The sequence below is a fragment of the Danio rerio genome, chromosome 10 (assembly GCF_049306965.1).
Source record: "Danio rerio strain Tuebingen ecotype United States chromosome 10, GRCz12tu, whole genome shotgun sequence".
Classification (NCBI taxonomy): Eukaryota; Metazoa; Chordata; class Actinopteri; order Cypriniformes; family Danionidae; genus Danio; species Danio rerio.
The window spans coordinates 39,887,177-39,904,598 of record NC_133185.1 but is presented as its reverse complement, the minus strand read 5'-3'; the positions used below and the strand labels follow the sequence as shown (position 1 = coordinate 39,904,598).

At 34.3% G+C, this 17,422-nt stretch overlaps 1 protein-coding gene across 2 annotated transcripts; it reads left to right on the top strand.

The window, feature by feature from the left end:
• Positions 1-193: 193 nt before the first annotated feature.
• Positions 194-17,112, top strand: ccdc169 (coiled-coil domain containing 169). 2 transcript variants are annotated; one of them, NM_001386640.1, is made up of 8 exons: positions 194-341; positions 441-523; positions 2,174-2,284; positions 4,161-4,201; positions 8,169-8,267; positions 8,575-8,628; positions 10,931-11,007; positions 16,892-17,112. In NM_001386640.1, exons 1-8 carry the CDS (start codon positions 268-270, stop codon positions 16,986-16,988), a joined length of 636 nt encoding a protein of 211 aa, NP_001373569.1. In that variant the 5' UTR covers positions 194-267; the 3' UTR covers positions 16,989-17,112. The 2 variants fall into 2 exon arrangements, with proteins under 2 accessions (NP_001373569.1, XP_073770155.1); XM_073914054.1 differs by having other exon boundaries at positions 213-341; positions 454-523.
• The last annotated feature ends 310 nt before the right edge of the window (positions 17,113-17,422 follow it).

Sequence of the window (17,422 nt, the reverse complement as noted above, 5' to 3'; positions counted from 1 at the left end):
GCTGTAGCTTTAACAGTAACTAAATAATTGAATATTATATTTGTAAAAACAGCTGCCATAGTTGTAATAAAAATAAGTGTATTCATACATGCTGTATATACATGATTTCTTATTATGCTGTCGAACTATCAATGTTAGTGTTGTAGCAATGGTAAACCCAAGGTTATTGGACCAGTCGTGGTTGCGTTGTGTTGTCATGGATACCGCTCAACAGTCCTAAAACTCGACACCGACGAAAGTGAAACCCGTCCGTTTGTTCAGACTAAAATGGGAGAAAGCGATCTCGGAAATTATGAAAGTTCTCGACTGCATGCAGAAGTGGAGCACGAGAGAGAGGTCAAGTGAGTACAAGTTACATACAGGTGAACCGCAGACATTTGAGTTGCACAGTTATTCAGTTAAACAGACTTTGTTTAGTATACTTGTGAATCGTTTTAAAGGGAGATGTTGCAGGACTCTGTGTCTGATCTGAGGAACACCTTGGCTGATTTGGAGAGACGACTTCACAGTGTAGAGGAAGAAGGTCTGTAGGCTTCTACATGAAGAATCAATATTGACGTTATATTCCAGAAGAATCGTTTTATACTCCAGAGATTTTCAGCATATGGCAAGCGGTTTTCACCTAAACTTCTGAACTAATTTAATCTCAATTAGTAACAGGATTTCTGCAGGTTTCTTCAAATCAAATTTCAGACTTTTTAAGACCATTATGAATGAAATTTTAGACTTGTACAGGGCTAAACCCTAAGTATTCTTTCTAATTTCTAACTCCTGTAAAGTTTTTGTATTAATGGAAGGTCATGTGAGGATGTGGTACTTTAGTTTTTTCTTTCCCTGATTAGGGAATTTAACTTGGAGAATTTGTTATAAAAATGTCCAAGAGCTGTTATGAATTGTATTTCTTTGCATTAAAAAACTTAAATATAAGAAAATAAGTTTTATGGTGGATTATATGTGATTGGGTGTCAACCAGATCGGGTAGCTTTACATCTAGTAACTTTTTAAGGCCTGTTTTCGAAATTTAAGACTTTTTAAGACCCCGCGGAAATACTGTAGTAAGAATTGAATTTAATAATAGATTCTAACTAAACAATTGCAATTAGTGAGCTCTACAAATAATTATTACTAGTTGTATATTTCAATCAATTTCTTTTTATTTTCCAGCTGGCACCTTGCATCAAAATAATGTGTCAAACATGCAAATCAATTTGATGTCAAAGCATTAATGTCCATTTGACATCCACACATCGATGCCCATTTGACCACCAAAATAACGGATCGGAAATTGTTAAACTTTTATAAACATGCTTAAAAAAAAAAAAAAAAAAAAAAAAGCTTCAATTCCAAATTTACTCTGGATTTTGATGTACCTTGATGTCAAAATGACTAGTGTAATATATAAAAAACTAGCATAATTTTAGCATTAAAAAAACACATTAAAACTCAACCACAGGACTGTCTGTCTTGTAATTGTGTTTTATTAATGCCCATGTTAAGTCAATTTGATATTATTTTGATATCAGTTTAGACATCAAACATCAAATCTGTTTTTGATGTTTATTTTTTTAACGTGTTTTTATGTTTGACATCAGCATGCCTGCTGGGTTTTAACTAAAGAGTTATATAACTTTTGTTGTTGTTAAGAATTACGTGAATGAGTATTATGAAGTGAAAATTCTAATAAGAATTCTGTAAAGAAGCTCTAATTCATCTCTTAGTAATAAATGTATTGGATCTTTTACTAGTAATAACTAAACAAGATAGCCTGTCTAACTGAATGAAAAAGCACTTTAATACTGTTATTTCTAAAAAAGAATCACATTAAAGAGCTGTTATTATAATTACTAACAGTAAGCATTTCAGTTGCAGAGCATTTTAAATTTAATTGTAACTAGTAATCATTTTAATAAGATATCTAATGATATCAGAGAGTTCTACTATTGTCTTGTTACAAGTAAGGCAGCATTCTTAACTGCATTATGGAGATTGCTTTATGAAGGAATTTTTTACAAATAAGTATGCAATTGCAGAGTCCTTAAATTCTTGCTAGTAATAATGCAAATATGATGAGGAAATCTAAAATGGCTCGCCATACTGTATATGATATATGGACAGTTTTTTTTTTATAGACTAAGGAAAAAAAAAATCAAGTCTGAATTTGCATTTTGCGTAGAGAACGAGTGGAGGACCCGATACGAGACTCAGCTGGAGCTGAATGAACAGCTGGAGAAACAAATCAGTGTAGTTCGAGAGAGACTCCAGACTCTCCGCAGTGATCCTTCAGGTAAATTATAAACAGTACCATGCAGAATATGACACAAACTTTCTTTCTATCTGTCTATACATCTTTATTTTTTGTTTTTGGAAATATATCTTATGGTGCAATATAGACCAAAGATTACTTTCTATTAGGTCATTTCTGGGGTCTAATTTATAAAATTATGCAAAGAAACCTTCCTAAAAGTGAAATTACACCAGAGAATAACTTTGCTGTGTCGCCTCACAGGAAGAAGGTCGCAGGTTTGAGTCTTGGCTGGGTCAGTCGGCATTTTAGTGTGGAGTTTGCATGTTCTACGCCATTGGCGTAGGTATCCTCCGGGTGCTCCAGTTTCCCCCCACAGTCCAAAGACATGTGCTATAGGTCAATTGGATTAACTAAATTGGATGTAGTTTATTGGTGTGTGTGTAAATGCGAGAGTATATGGATGTTCCCCATTACTGGATTGCAGCTGGAAGGGGATCCACTGCATAAAACAGTCAAGTTTGTTTTTTTATAGAGCACAATTTGTGCGTGGAAATTGCCATACGTATATTCCCCCCACCTGTTTTTTCGCATAGCCTTTGTCATGTTTATACATTTTTTTTTAACTGTATTTTTTCTCTCTTTATTGGAAATACAAAATTCGAATAAAACAAAAATGACATTAAACTTAAAAAATGTATGTATAAAAATGTTTAAAGTTAAACACAATAGTGTCTTATTAGGTCCAGAAAAAGAATTTATAGCCTATACAAATATAATACGTCACGTTTATTAATGAAACCCCTCATTTTCCATAGACACTCAATCTGTAATAATCCAAATGAACACTTGGGGGCACGTGTAAAATGAAACAGGACATTTCAGATAAAAAGTTTTACAGTGTCTATGTGTGTGTTTGTATGCGTGCGTGTTGTGGTTTACATCATGAGCTGGGTCACCATAGTTCATCTCCATAGTTTCACATGCACTTTTTCACATACAGGTTTGATGGCTGCACATCCATGATGCAAATCTCCCTTTCCATCACATACCAAAAGTGCACTTTTTGAGATGTTGACTGTGGAGTCATTTGGAAACAGTGAACCCACTGACATGTTCAAGAAACTGAGATTATTGGAGCTTTGCGTCATGGTGTGCTATCCTGCTAGAAATAGCCATCATGAGATTTTTAATACTGTATGTGTTTAAAAAATGTGATAAACAATACACCGGTAGACTTTGCCATTGAAAAAATGCTCGGTTGGTGCTGAAGGGCTCAAGAAAATCCAACAAATCAAATACTGAACTGCTGAAACAGGGAGATGTGTATATTGGTGTGCTTTTCTTTAATTTGAGTTTTTGCCTTGTTTTTAATCCAAATATCTACAAATTATTAAATCAAGAAGCGTTTTCTATACAAGTTAAAATATTTTCACTTTTAAAAGTTTTTTCCTTAAAACAAACAAAATAAACTCCCTGTGGGGTCATTAAAAAAATCTTGTTTTCAGTGTCAAATAAGAATATTTCACTTACCCTATTAACAGATTATTTGTCTAATTTAAAGGAAAAGCTCTTGACTTGTATTTCTGAAAACAAAACTTTATATGTTTTACTTGTCTAGAAAATGCTTCTTGATTTAAGAATTTTTAGATATTTGGACTAAAAACAAGACAAAACAATTTTTTTGCAGTGTACTGTATGTGTTGCTTAGGTTAGATTTTGAGCCGACCATCCAAATGTTACTGCAGGAATAAGACAATTTGATTGAATGATATAAACAAAATGATTTAAGAGTCATGATGGAAAATGAAATATGAGGCAGGCCTAAATAAGCAAGACAGACTCATTTTTTTAGTTTTATGTTCTGTTGTTGTATTGGGAACATACCGCACCTTCTTACATTTGTCTAATTTTTCAGATCGACTGGCTTCTATCCGCTCATATGAAGAAATGTCTGAGGTTAGTATTACAGCAATGTTACAACTTCCAGATCATGTAAATACAGGTGTACTTGTAGATCAATCAGGCTTTTATTTGTCACATAAACGTTCGTATAGTGTAATTGAACACCTTCAATTTAAGAAGTGAATACTGTGATATTAGGTGGAATAACACAGACTTTTCATTCACACCAAATGGAAAAGCATTTGTTATTTTGTCCAATTGTCATTTTGTGATCATAAATAAATACATTTTGTGTTTGTCAGTTTAGTTTTTTTCATATATTTAAATATAATTATTCTGTTCATCAAGGCATTTTTTTAAATGGTTAAATATTAATATTTATTCAAATTTTGAATTACTTTTTTATTTTTTTTTACAAATTTAAATTTCTTATTGTATGTTGTTTCAAATGAAATCATTATTGCTTTTATTACTATTAACATTATTATTATTATTATTATTATTATTATTATTATTATTAATAATTAATATTAGAGTGATGTCTGAAGGATCATGCGACTGAAGACTGGAGTATTGAAGCTGAAAATTCAATGAATAACTGCTGAAATGATAAACTACTTTTGAACAGTTATTTTATAGTGCAGTAACATTTCACAAGTTTGCAATCTGTACTGTATTTTTGATGAAATAAATGCAGCCTTGGTAAGCAGGAGAAGCTTATTTTAAAACATTTAAAAATCATACTGACCCCAAACTTTTGACCGGTAGTGGATCTCTTTCAATTCAGACAAATAACTATTAATAACAGAAGTAACCATTTTCGAGTCCACACTGTGAAGAGTATGTAGAGTCAACAGAGCAGAGATCAAAATCCCATAATGCAATTCACAACCGTAAATAAATGGAAAACACTTGTGAATCACAAAATATGTTCACACACATATAAACACACACCAAAGTGGTCTTATTAGCAGACACATCACTGAATAGAAATAATCGGGTGCTCAGAACATTAGCGCCATACCATAATCCACAGTACTGTCTTCAAGTAAATAACCCAAAAAGAGCAGTTGCTTGTAATGATGAAGAAATAAAACAACTAAAACCAACTAAAATGTAGAATAAGGAGAAGACGAACATAAAACAGTCATTTACACAATGCACAAAAATGTGCATGCAAGTCTTATTCTTATTATTAAATAAACAAATAATGTAAAATTAATAAATAAAATATGACTACTGCTATTATCAAGAGTGGCCGTATAAAACAAACCAATAATAATACTAACAATACTAATAGCATATAATCACTGAAATACAGTTTAAACAATTATAGATAAAAATAAAATGGCAAACATTGAGACATCTGCGTGGTTAAAGTTAAATGTAATTAAATTATGAAAATGCATAATTAATTAACAGATATTTTTAGTGTACAAATATGTAAAAAGAGATAAGAATAAAAAGGAATGAACCCATAAAATCTCGCTCTCTCTCATGCTCTCTGTCTGTGCAATGTGGAAGTGACGTGTTTGTGCATCAGTTCAAGCAAACACGTTTCATTTTTCAGTGGCTGACTGTGCTTGGTGCAATTGTTTCTCATTAGAGCCTGGCAATGCTGAATATGCTCCTCAGCCAAAGACCAGATTAAAATCAATCTGCTGAGACGGCTTGAAAAAAAGAAAAATTAATCAGTGAGAAGTAATCTGTAAATGAGGGAAGGGGAGTGAGAAACACTTGAATGAGTCATGCCAAAAAATGGCATGACAATTAGAATATTTTTAAAGATTTACTTTTGATTTTATTATTTATAGAATAGTGTTTTAGACATGGGGATGGCACAGTTGGTAGTGCTGGAAGGCAAAAAGCAAGAAGGTCGCTGGTTCGAGCCTCGGCTGGGTCAGCTGAGCTTTCTGTGTGGAGTTTGTATGTTCTCCCTGCGTTCGCGTGGGTTTCCTCTGGGTGCTCCAGTTTCTCCCACAGTTCAAAGACATGCGGTGCAGGTGAATTGGGTAAGCTAAATAGTCCGTAGTGTATGAGTGTGTATGTTTCCCAGAGATGGGTTGCAGCTGGAAGGGCGTCCGCTGCGTAAAACATATGCTGGATAAGTTGTCGGTTCATTCTGCTGTGGCGACCCCAGATTAATAAAAGGACTAAGCTGAAAAGAAAATTAATGAATATTTAGACATGAAGTGGAATTGGGGAGAGAGAGGGATGATGGGATCAGGAAAGAACTGGGACTCTGGGCACCCGAAGCATGACGTCCTCGCTGACATAATTAGAATATTTAAAGGAACACTCCATGTTTTTTTGGAAATAGGCTCATTTTTATCTTTTTAATCCATTCAGCCAATCTTTGGGTCTGGCAGGAGCACTTTTAGCTTAGCATAAACCATTGAATCGGATTAGACCATTAGCATCTCACTCAAGAATTTCAATAAGAGGTTTAGATAACTTTTCCTATTTAAAGCTTGACTCTACTGTAGTTACATCATCAGGAAAGGTCTGTGAGTCGGAAGCACGATGTCATCACTGACATAATTAGAATATTTAAAGAAACACTCCACGTTTTTGGAAATAGGCTCATTTTACCACTTGAGTGAAACAGTTGAGTTGTATCATTTTTGAATCCATTCAGCCCATCTTCTGGTCTGGCGGGAGCACTTTTAGCTTAGCATAAACCATTGAATCAGATTAGACCATTAGCATCTCACTCAAAAATGTTAATAAAAGTTTTAAATTTCTTAATAAAGCTTTCTACTGTAGTAACACCATTATATATGAAGACCGACGGAAAATGAAAAGTTGCTATTTTCCAGGACTCTCATTTCGAAGTAATTATCAAGGAACTTTGCTGACATACTATGGCTTATGCAGGCACAACGATATTATGCAGCACCTGAAAACAGTCCTCAGCTCATTGCACTGCTGCAGCCACAGTATGGCAATAAGTTTTCCTATTTATTACACCAAAAGTAGAGTACAATACCTTGTCATATCAACCGAGAAAATAGCAACGTTTCCATTTCTGTCCATTTCATGTCTTAATACAGAAATTAACAATATAAAGGGTCAACCTGGAAAATGACATGAAATCTTATTTTTTTTTAAATTTACAGCAAGATGCTAATGGTCTAATCCTTTTTATTGATCTATTATTATTTTATTTATTTATTTATTTTTATAAGCTGTGTGTATGTTTTACTTTGTTACTTAGCTTCTTTGTTCTGTATTGGTAACCTTTGGGGGGGAAAAAAAAAAAAAAAATATATATATATATATATATATATATATATATATATATATATATATATATATATATATATATATATATATATTAGTTGAAGTCAGAATTATTAGCTCCCCTTTTATTTATTTTTTTGTTTTTTTGTATTCTCAAATGATGTTGAACAGAGCAAAGAAATGTTCACAGTATGTTTAATAATTTTTTTCTTCAGGAGAAAGTCAGCTAGAATATTAATTAATTTTTTTAATTAATTAAAAAAATTGTTAAGAGTTTTTAATTTTTTTCACTTTAAGCTGTATAGAAGTCTCTTGAAAAATATCTAGTCAAATATTATTTACCATCATTATGGAAAAGATAAAATAAATCAGTTATCAGAGATGAGTTATTAAAACTACTATGTTTACAAATGTGTTCATAAAATGTTCTCTCGGTTAAACAAAAATTGAGGAAAAAATAAACGGGGCTAATAATTCTGCATTCAACTGTATGTATGTATATGTATATATATATATATTTTCTACAACTAATATTAAATAGAAACCTATTAAATTGAAAATTTTTTTAAAACAAGTTTTTACACAACAATATTATGAATGTACTGAATATTACTGTACTGTAGGAAATTCAAAGAAAAAAAATCTGGGGGAATCGAGCTTTTACTATATATGGATTATTGCCTTATTTTAAGTGATTTAAGTTTTTTTAATGGAAGGTTTGAAACAGTTGCCACACATAGAAAATAGTGTATACACAAAGTCTTGTTTTTTTGCTCAGGATGCTCTCAGACAAAGGCTGAAATTACTGTCTTCTGAGAAGAGCGGCCTTCAAGCCCAACTGATGGATTTCCGAATGAGGATTGTGCAGGAAGGAAAGGTGAGGCATAATCTTCATCTTCTCAATTCAGAAAACTTCCCTCTACAGTCAAAATATACCTTATTGTTGTAAAAAAAAACTCCCATTAACTGTAACGTAATTGAGATGAACACGTAGGGAGTGAGTAATGATGAGTTACTGAATTCCCCTAGAGGTTTGATGGTAATTATCTCTCGATTATGCTGATACGAGATTACTAAATGAAAGAAAAAGGGACAATTACACTTTGTAGTTATTTGGTGATGAAAAAGTCAGACTGCGATTATTTGAGTTAATTGTCTTTATTATGTGTTTTTATTTGTAATAGGCTTACCAGAAAGTCTATGAAGAGAGGAGGGCGTATCTAGCAGAGATTGCAAAGGTGAACAAGGCATTTAAAAATGTTAAGTTTGTTCCTTTAATTACCTTTATTCACCTAACTGATGCTTTCATCTGCTTTACAGTGTGTTTAAAGGGCTCCTATTATGCTTTCTAGACTTTTCTACCTTCATGTTGCTGTTTGAGCATAAGAAAGATCTGCAGTCATGGGTCTAATATACTGATACACATTCAGTTTCTTCTTTACATTTCTAGTCTTCACATTTGCAGACATAATCAGTATTTTAGGATCTCAGTAATGTGTTATTGGGATTTTGACAACTTTTTTTTACTGATTATTAACGCAGAAAAGAACTTGTGTTGACGTTCACAGTAATCACTTGACGCTTTAATTCAAAGTGACCTACAAAATAGAAATAAAAAGTAAATAGGGTATAAAACGTGTTTTGTTTTTTTATTTGGTTAAAAAAGAAATATAAAAAAATTGAGAAGGGTTAGTGTTAATAGATCAAAGTAAGTTTTAATATAACATGAAGACTAAATTTGAACAACCTAAAATGTTCAACATTACTTTCTTCATTGCTTAGTAACAGAAGTTTTTTTTTAGCATATTTCGTGAGTTCTATTTATTGTGATGCACAGTATACAAAAACACATACATTTATATAAGATATTTGAAACAATAACACTGATCAAAATTAAAGAACACTTTAATATATATAAATAAGCAAAATCATACGAGTGGCAATGCAATATGGCTGTATATCGGCACTGTCAGGAGGTTGTGCGTTGGCTTGAGGCCACAGGCCGAGTGCTTTAGTGTCCCACCAGTGACGATATACAGCCATATCGCACTGTTAACGAGTGTGATATTGCATTTTTATACAACAGTTCGATGGCATAATTGTGAATATAAAAAGAAAATCGAACAGGAACTACTTTCCTCCGCCATTCATTTACATCTAAAGCTGATGTCAGAACAGCAGGAACCATTGCTAATTCACAAACATCACTTTAGAGCTAGTAATGGAATGATTCTCTATGGTAATGTCGAAAGTTATAACAAAACAGGTGATTTTGCTCACATTTTAAGATTATAATGCTGAACAACATGAAATGCCATCAGTCTACAGAGATTTCCCCGTATTTCTGTTGCAAACAGGATTTCACAATAATTAACCCTAAAAAAGCCAAAGCCAAGTCAACACTAGCAGATTATTGTGGGATAAATACAGCACTACAACATACAAAAGAGAGAGATGGACTTCTTTTATAATGATTTATTTAGCTGTAGTTTGAAACTTACGCTGAGTTTTTCTCCCCTAAGGACTTATTATGTGGTCTATGTTGCCATCTTGTGGCAGATTGTCAACCGTCTTTGCTCAGAATGACAGGCTGCGGTGAATCTCTGAAATTATACGTTTAAAATAGGCACTGTAGTCAGTGCATAGCTGCAATCTAAACAACTACATACTCAAATAAAAAAATCCTCAAAAGTACATTGCTGTCCAACAGCTGCAATGTTTGTCAAACTGTAGCGAGTTTATTGATCTGCTGTCACTTTATGTGGGTGGAGTAATTCACAGGAGTGAAAAGGCTGTATGAGTTCTAAAATTGCAGAATGTAGCATGGCTATCAGCTAATCAGATTTGAGAACCATATATTAAATTAAGAAATTAGTTTTATTATTGTTTATTTTTATTTTGAATTTAAAAATTAGTTTTATGATTTTATATATATATATATATATATATATATATATATATATATATATATATATAATTTTTTACTTCTTCTTTAAATAAGATATTTTATTATTATTTTATGTGCTCTGTGCATGTAATAGTATCAGGTTTTCTTGGCATGATCATTTTACATTTTCCAATTGTTTTTAAATTCTTTAAAAAAAAAAAAGGTTAATGTTTTGAAAATAACTCTATTATTACTCTTTCTTTTTGACATTTGTCAATTTTGTCATTTTACTTTAGTTATTTTACTTCAGTTACATTTACGTTTAGTTATAGTATTTACATAACATTACCCAGATTGTGTTTTCAGAAGACCAGTAATTCTTTGAAACATGTTTTCTCTAGTATAGTAGTTCCTATGCAGTGTCACACATGTTCTCCATTTGATAGAAAAAGAAGCTTTTATTACAAATAATGAAAAAATTGATAGACCGAGTAACTCGTGCTACTTTGAATGTCCATGCTAAAATTATTCTACAAGTTATTGCTGCAATATATTGTATAACTGAGAATGAAACCCATGACTGCAGTGTCGACATGTTTTGAATTATAAAAAAGACCTTATGTACAATGCGTATAACAATGATGTTTCTTTAGCTGTCTTCAACACTGAATCTCAGCAGAAAGCAGCAGATGGCCGAAGCCAGAAGGACAGCAGCGGCTCCTGACAAAACGTAAATATTAAAAATCATTGCACATCATCGAATGACACCAATTTGGTTCAAAGAAAATGTCACTTCTCATCATGTCTTTAAAAGAATCATGCAGCCATTTCATTATTACAACTAAAGCTATGATTTGATTGGAATGTACTGTAGCCTAATTTTTTCATTTTTCATCATACTTATTCATTTCACTGGTATACTTAGTGTCCTGGGTAATCCTTTTGATATCAATAGACTAAGAATGAGCAATAGCATTGTAGTTCAGTCAAAAATTTTAATTAGTCAGTCATCATCCAGTCAGTCTCATGTCTCTCTCATGTCCCTGTATGAATTTCTTTTTCTATATTAAGAATTCAGAAATTGTACAAGAGAACACCCATGATTTAAAGAACACCTTTAATGCCCCTTTTTACAAGGTCTAAAATAAGTCTCGATGTCCATAGAGTGTGTATGTGATGTTCAGTCTTAAAATAGCCAACAGATAATGTTTTAGAACTCTTTGTAACAGCCTCTTTTAGGCTTTGCTCATAATTTTGCCCATTTGGTGACTGTCACTTTAAATTCACACGAGATTGTGCTCTTTTCAAAAGAGAGCGGAGCTACAAATGCCTGTGTGTCAGCATAGTGGCAGATTCAAAAACAAGATCTAGTCCTATGCAACTGGGGGACAGATTGGCTGCGTCCAAAACCGCATACTTCCATACTATAAAGTACGCTAAAATCAGTATGCGAGCCGAGTAGTATGTCCGAATTCATAGAATTCGAAAAACAGTATGCGAGAAGTACCCGAATGACTTACTACTTCCGGCGAGATTCTAGAGTGTGCATCCCATGCATGCTGCGCTATCCCATGATGCCCCGCGAGCGAATTCATGAATGGGAGTAAAGCGACGCAATTGAAGCAGGCAGGTCACGTGACCATGACAAAATGGCGGATGTAGTACGTCCGAATTCCATTCATATTTTTCACATTCATACTGTGTAGAACGTACTTTTCTAATGGCCGAGTAGTACGTTTAAATTCAAATGCAGAACCTACTGAGTAGTAGGCGGTTTCGGACGCAGCCATTGTCACAAATGGGTGGGGCTTTCACTTTCTGACAATTAAAAAGAGAAAATGTCAATCAAAGTGTTTCTGTAATTATAAAAAATACCAATTTTAAAAACGTTACCATTTATTGCCACAAAACTGGTTAAATCCCATTTTTGCATAACAGGTCTCCTTTAATGTTCCGATATCAGACAAGTTTCTGTCATTTTGTAATCAGAAGTAAAACAGAGAAGAAAAAATTGGGAATACCTTAGTTGTGAAATATTGATATAAAACATAGATGTCGTCCAAACTAGTGATGGCTGCTTTAAAAGCACTGCTTCCTGAAGCTTGAACATCTTTTCAAACATGTTTTGAATCATTGGTTTTGGAGTGAGTATCAAAGTGGAAAGCTCTTGTGATTTTAGTAAACTGGGCTTCGTTACGTCAATAACATTTTGAAAATTCAGTGGTTCTCCTCTAGGGGTGATATTTGTAATACAATAATAGCCACATAAATTACACCTCTTCAGATTCAGATCACCCCTCTGTGGCAAATCACTGAACAGGTTTAAAAGTTTTTACCTGATCTCAGATCAGTTTCGCAAGTTTGTAGACACTTTAATGAGACATTTGTAAAATGAAAAGGACTGAAAGTTAACATTAGTCACAGCTAGTCGGCAGCTAGCTCTCTGCAACTCTCACATGGTCGCCCACTGAAGCTAAGCAGGGCTGCGCCCGATCAGTACCTGGATGGGAGACCACATGGAAAGCTAGGTTGCTGCCGGAATTGGTGTTAGTGAGACCAGCAGGAGGCGTCCAACCTGCGGTCTGTGTGGGTCCTAATGTCCTATAGTAATGCCCTCAGTGAGCGCCATCTTTCGAATGAGGTGTTAAACTGAGGTCCTGACTCTCTCTGGTCATTAAAAATCCCAGGATGTCCTTCGAAAAAGAGTATGGGTTTCACCTGGTATCTTGGCCAAATTTGTCCTCTTGCCTCTTAACCATCCCCATATCATAATTGGCTACATCACGCTGTCTCCTCTCCACCAATTAGCTGGTATGTGGCGTGCAGTCTGGCGCTTCTGTCACGTCATCCAGGTGGATGCTGCACACTGGTGGTGGATGAGGAGATTCCCCCAATGTGTAAAGTGCTTTGAGTGTCCAGAAAAGAGCTATATAAATGTAAGCAATTATTATTATTAATATTAAATATGACACAAACTGGCATGTTTAGCAGAGCCCATGGAACAAAGAATATATAATGCTGCTGAGTTACCAAATGCACACCAGTTCGCATCGCTTTATTCACTTTAAATTACATGCACGATGTTCTTCATTCACTCAAATATTTTCTAGAGTTTAGATATGGATATAATAACTATGTTCTGTGTTTTGTACCTGTTGTTAAAGTCTCAAAAAACACTGGAAAGCCAAACACCAACATGTTTGGGTTCATGCCACCATCTAGAGGCCCACAAAAACCTCTCCTTGGACATGGAATTTTCTCCATCAAGTTGAATTTTTTTAAACTTGTGTGAAAGACGTGATTGAGACTAATTCTGTGTTCACAGCAAACACATTGTGCACTCCACACCATTCGTGTAAATTTGTCTATATTCACATAAATCTATTGTCTTTGCATGTAACTTACATAAATGCTTAATTCTGCATTTGGTGTGAATCCGGCATAAGCTTTGAAAATATATAGAACACTCTTATGGAGACACTTAATATTTAATCATATTAGATGATGAGCTAATTGACTTCATAGGTTATACTTTTAATTTAGAGTTCACAGTTAGTTTGAAAAAGAAATTCCAGTGCATGTTTTGTTGCATTTGCACACTTTTTACCCCTACTGTTGGTGTCCCACGTACAGGTGGCCCTATTTTGAAGAGTCAATGTGTTTATGCAACAAATATTTCAATATTTTTTTATTTAATTTAATCAATCTCCAGCAGCTGCCAAATGTGTGTTCTTGACAACTTCTTGGCTGACCTTTGATTTGACGAATGATGCATGATGTAACACATTCAGCTAGATAAATGAGGATAGCTAAACACCGGTAATTAATTAAAAGTGGAAAATGAAAATTTAAATGTCACATGATTTCAACGTAAGAGAAGAAAATCGAGGAGTTTCTTTCAAAGCCAAGTTGTTGTAGAACATGCACACATAACAGCTGTCGGAAGTCAGTGATTTGAGTTTCTTTATTATTATTTTGCTCTTAAAAATGTGTATTTATTTGGTAAACGATTAGTTAACCTATTATTGTTTATTCCTGCTATTATTGTTCATGATTTGCTTACATTTGGACTATAACAATAGCATATTCTTTGTAAAACCTGTCTCTGATTATTTCTCTAAAAGAACATTGCACGTCCTGGTAACTTTAAATAAACATGTAAAAAATAAATAAATAAAGTGTTTACTACAAAAACACTTTGATCTGCTTTAAAAGATACGTGTAAACCCCCTGACAGAATATTTTGTAATTTTATGAAGGATTTATGCACTTTTTAAAAAAAAAAAAGGCCACTAAATAACACCATTAGCATGTGTTTGTCTGAAAAATGAAAGTCATATACTGTATCAGAATGATTAAACTCCCTTTTTTAAAATATTCCTCAAATGATGTTTAACAGAGCAAGGGAATTTTCACAGTATGTCTAATAACATTTTGTCTTCTGGAGAAAGTCTTATTTGTTTTATTTTGGCTAGAATAACAGCAGTTTTTTTATTTTTTAAAAACCATTTAATGGTCAAAATTAATAGAACCTTTAAGCTATTTTTTTTTATTAGTCTACAGAACAAACCATCGTTATACAATAACTTGCCTAACCTGCCTAGTTAACCTAATTAACCTAGTTAAGCATTTAAATGTCACTTTAAGCTGTATTGAAGTGCCTTTAGTAAAATATTAGTAAAATATTATGTACTGTCATCATGGTAAAGATAAAATAAATCAGTTATTAGAAATCAGTTATCAAAACTATTATGTTTAGAAATGTGTGAAAAAAATTAGCTCTCCGTTAAAGAGAAATTGGGAGGAAAAAAAAGAAATGGTGGGCTAATAATTCAGGGGGTCTAATAATTCTGACTTCTACTGTACATCAATGGTTCCCAAAGTGGGGGTCGGGCCCCCTTAGGGAGGATGCTTCTGATTTCAAAAAATCAAATTCATTTTATGAAACTATTAGAATGAGCAAAAGTTGTTTGCAAAGTTTGTATATTTATAACCACTTCAGAGTATTTTGGCAGTCGTGAGTTACTGGCGTTGTTATTTTAGGGGGTGTGGGCTGAAAAGTTTGGGAAGCCCTGTTATACATAAAAAATAGCTTGAGTAAATGATGGGGTGTTTTTCAAATTTGGGTGAACGTGAACTACTCCTTTAAGACGTCAGATACATCTTATATTGTGATATGGACATGTTTGCACAAGCTCTGCAGTTCAGGGGCATCACATGGGCTTATTAAAATCACAGATAAAACAGTTGGATTATAATATTCAAAACTATAGAACTGCTTATGTGAGGCTATAGTGTAAAATAAACTCTTTTTGGCATTATATAAGCATTAATATCTCAGAATAGACAAGATCATGCAAACATCACATCATTTTGATTTTCCCCACTTTCCAGAATCATTCTTATAAAAATCAGTCAGGCCTTCAGATACAAAAAAAAAAACCCTTCCCTGGCTTTCTTTGAAGTTTTCAATTAAATACTGGCCGCAGCCATATCAATCTACAATCCAAGACCATTACTCGCTGAGTCTAAGCAGGGCTGAGCCTGGTCAGTATATGAAAACCACATGGGAAAACTAGGTTGCTGTTGGAAGTGGTGTTAGTGAGGGTCTATGGTCTGTGTGAGTCCTAATGCCCCAGTATAGTGAAGGGGACACTACTGTCAGTGAGCGCCATCTTTTGGATGAGATGTTAAACCAAGGTGCTGACTCTCTGTGGTCATTAAAAATTCCATGACCAGGCCCGGACTGGCTAATCGGGAGGACCGTGAGAATTCCCAGTGGGCTGGTCCGTTTTTTTGGCCGCGAGGGCCGGTGTCCCTAGCTCCAGAATCTGTTGCTCTCAGCAGCCACACTTTTTAAATTTATTTATTTATTTATTTACTTGACCACAGCCTTTTTATTCATTATTTTTACCGCAGCTCTGCTCTTTTTATCTATTTTCTTGCAGCCTCGTGAGCAAGATGCATGATATAACTCAGATGAGTCACTATTTAATGAACAGTTGTTGTGGCCCAGTGGTTAGCACGATAGATTATGACGCTACTGACCCAGGTTCGATCCTTGTCTGAGTAATTAATTTTTTTCATATTTATTGTTAAGACATATAATACTGTTAGGGTTGTTAAACATTTAAAGTTCTAAAACAACTGTTTTCTCAAAAAAAGACGTGATAGTGTCATTAGAAACTGATTTGGAAATGACCTTATTTTAATATAGTCAGTCGTGAACTGAGGTGGGCCAGTCTGAGGCTTGAAACTCCAGGGCTGAAAAGGAGTCCCAATCCGGCCCTGCCCATGACACTTCTCATAAACAGTGTAACTTCAGTGTCCTGGCCAAATTCCCATCAGCCCTTAGCCATCATGGCCTCTCAATCATCCCCATCCACCCAATTGGCTCTATAACTTCTTTCCACTCCCCTTAAAGCTGGTGTGTGGTGTAGGCAATGGCGCTGTTGTCTTGTGGCTGCCGGCGCATCATCCAAGTGGATGCTGCACAGTGGTGGTGGAGTGGGGAGACCCCTCCTCATGATTGTGCATGATTACACACATTATATAATATGATGGAAACACACATTACTTAAAAATCTTTCCTTCTTATCCTTTTTTTTCAACAGAGCTGGGAAAAGTACGAAGCAACATTCAGGTGCGGCGAAGAAAGGGTCTGTCAACAACACCCCAGCAAGAAGCAGACTCCCTCGATTAAAACATTAATACACGAGAACTGATTATTTCTGCAAAAATGTCATTTATTTTACACTTTTTGATAACAGACCAGAATTCAATGACATTCACTAAATAAAAATGTCAGTTTTGTGAAGGAACTGAGTTTATTAAATGTGTTGTCAGATATGAGTTATGTTATGAAGTATATTTCACTGCATGTCGGTATGAATGGTGAGGGTGAAGACAATGCGCCTAATTGCGCTGTCATTTCGGAATACACCTACATAATTACAAATAAGACAATAATTGCTGTTCTTAATGTTATTTGAAAGATCAAAGAGTTTGAGCAGTGTGTCCATCTGAATCGTGACGGAAATCGCGAAAGACTTTTAGAGCAGCCTCACCGGAGAGGAACGGGGCGGGGTGTGCGTGTGTGGGGAGGGATGACTGTGGCAGGTCTGCGGTGCGGGGCTGAATCTCAA

Coding starts and splice junctions, on each gene's coding strand:
- ccdc169 (NM_001386640.1), top strand. CDS start 268: ATGGGAGAAAGCGATCTCGGAAATTATGAAAGTTCTCGACTGCATGCA. Junction 524..2,173: donor TCACAGTGTAGAGGAAGAAG/GTCTGTAGGCTT, acceptor CATTTTGCGTAG/AGAACGAGTGGAGGACCCGA. Junction 8,629..10,930: donor ATCTAGCAGAGATTGCAAAG/GTGAACAAGGCA, acceptor ATGTTTCTTTAG/CTGTCTTCAACACTGAATCT.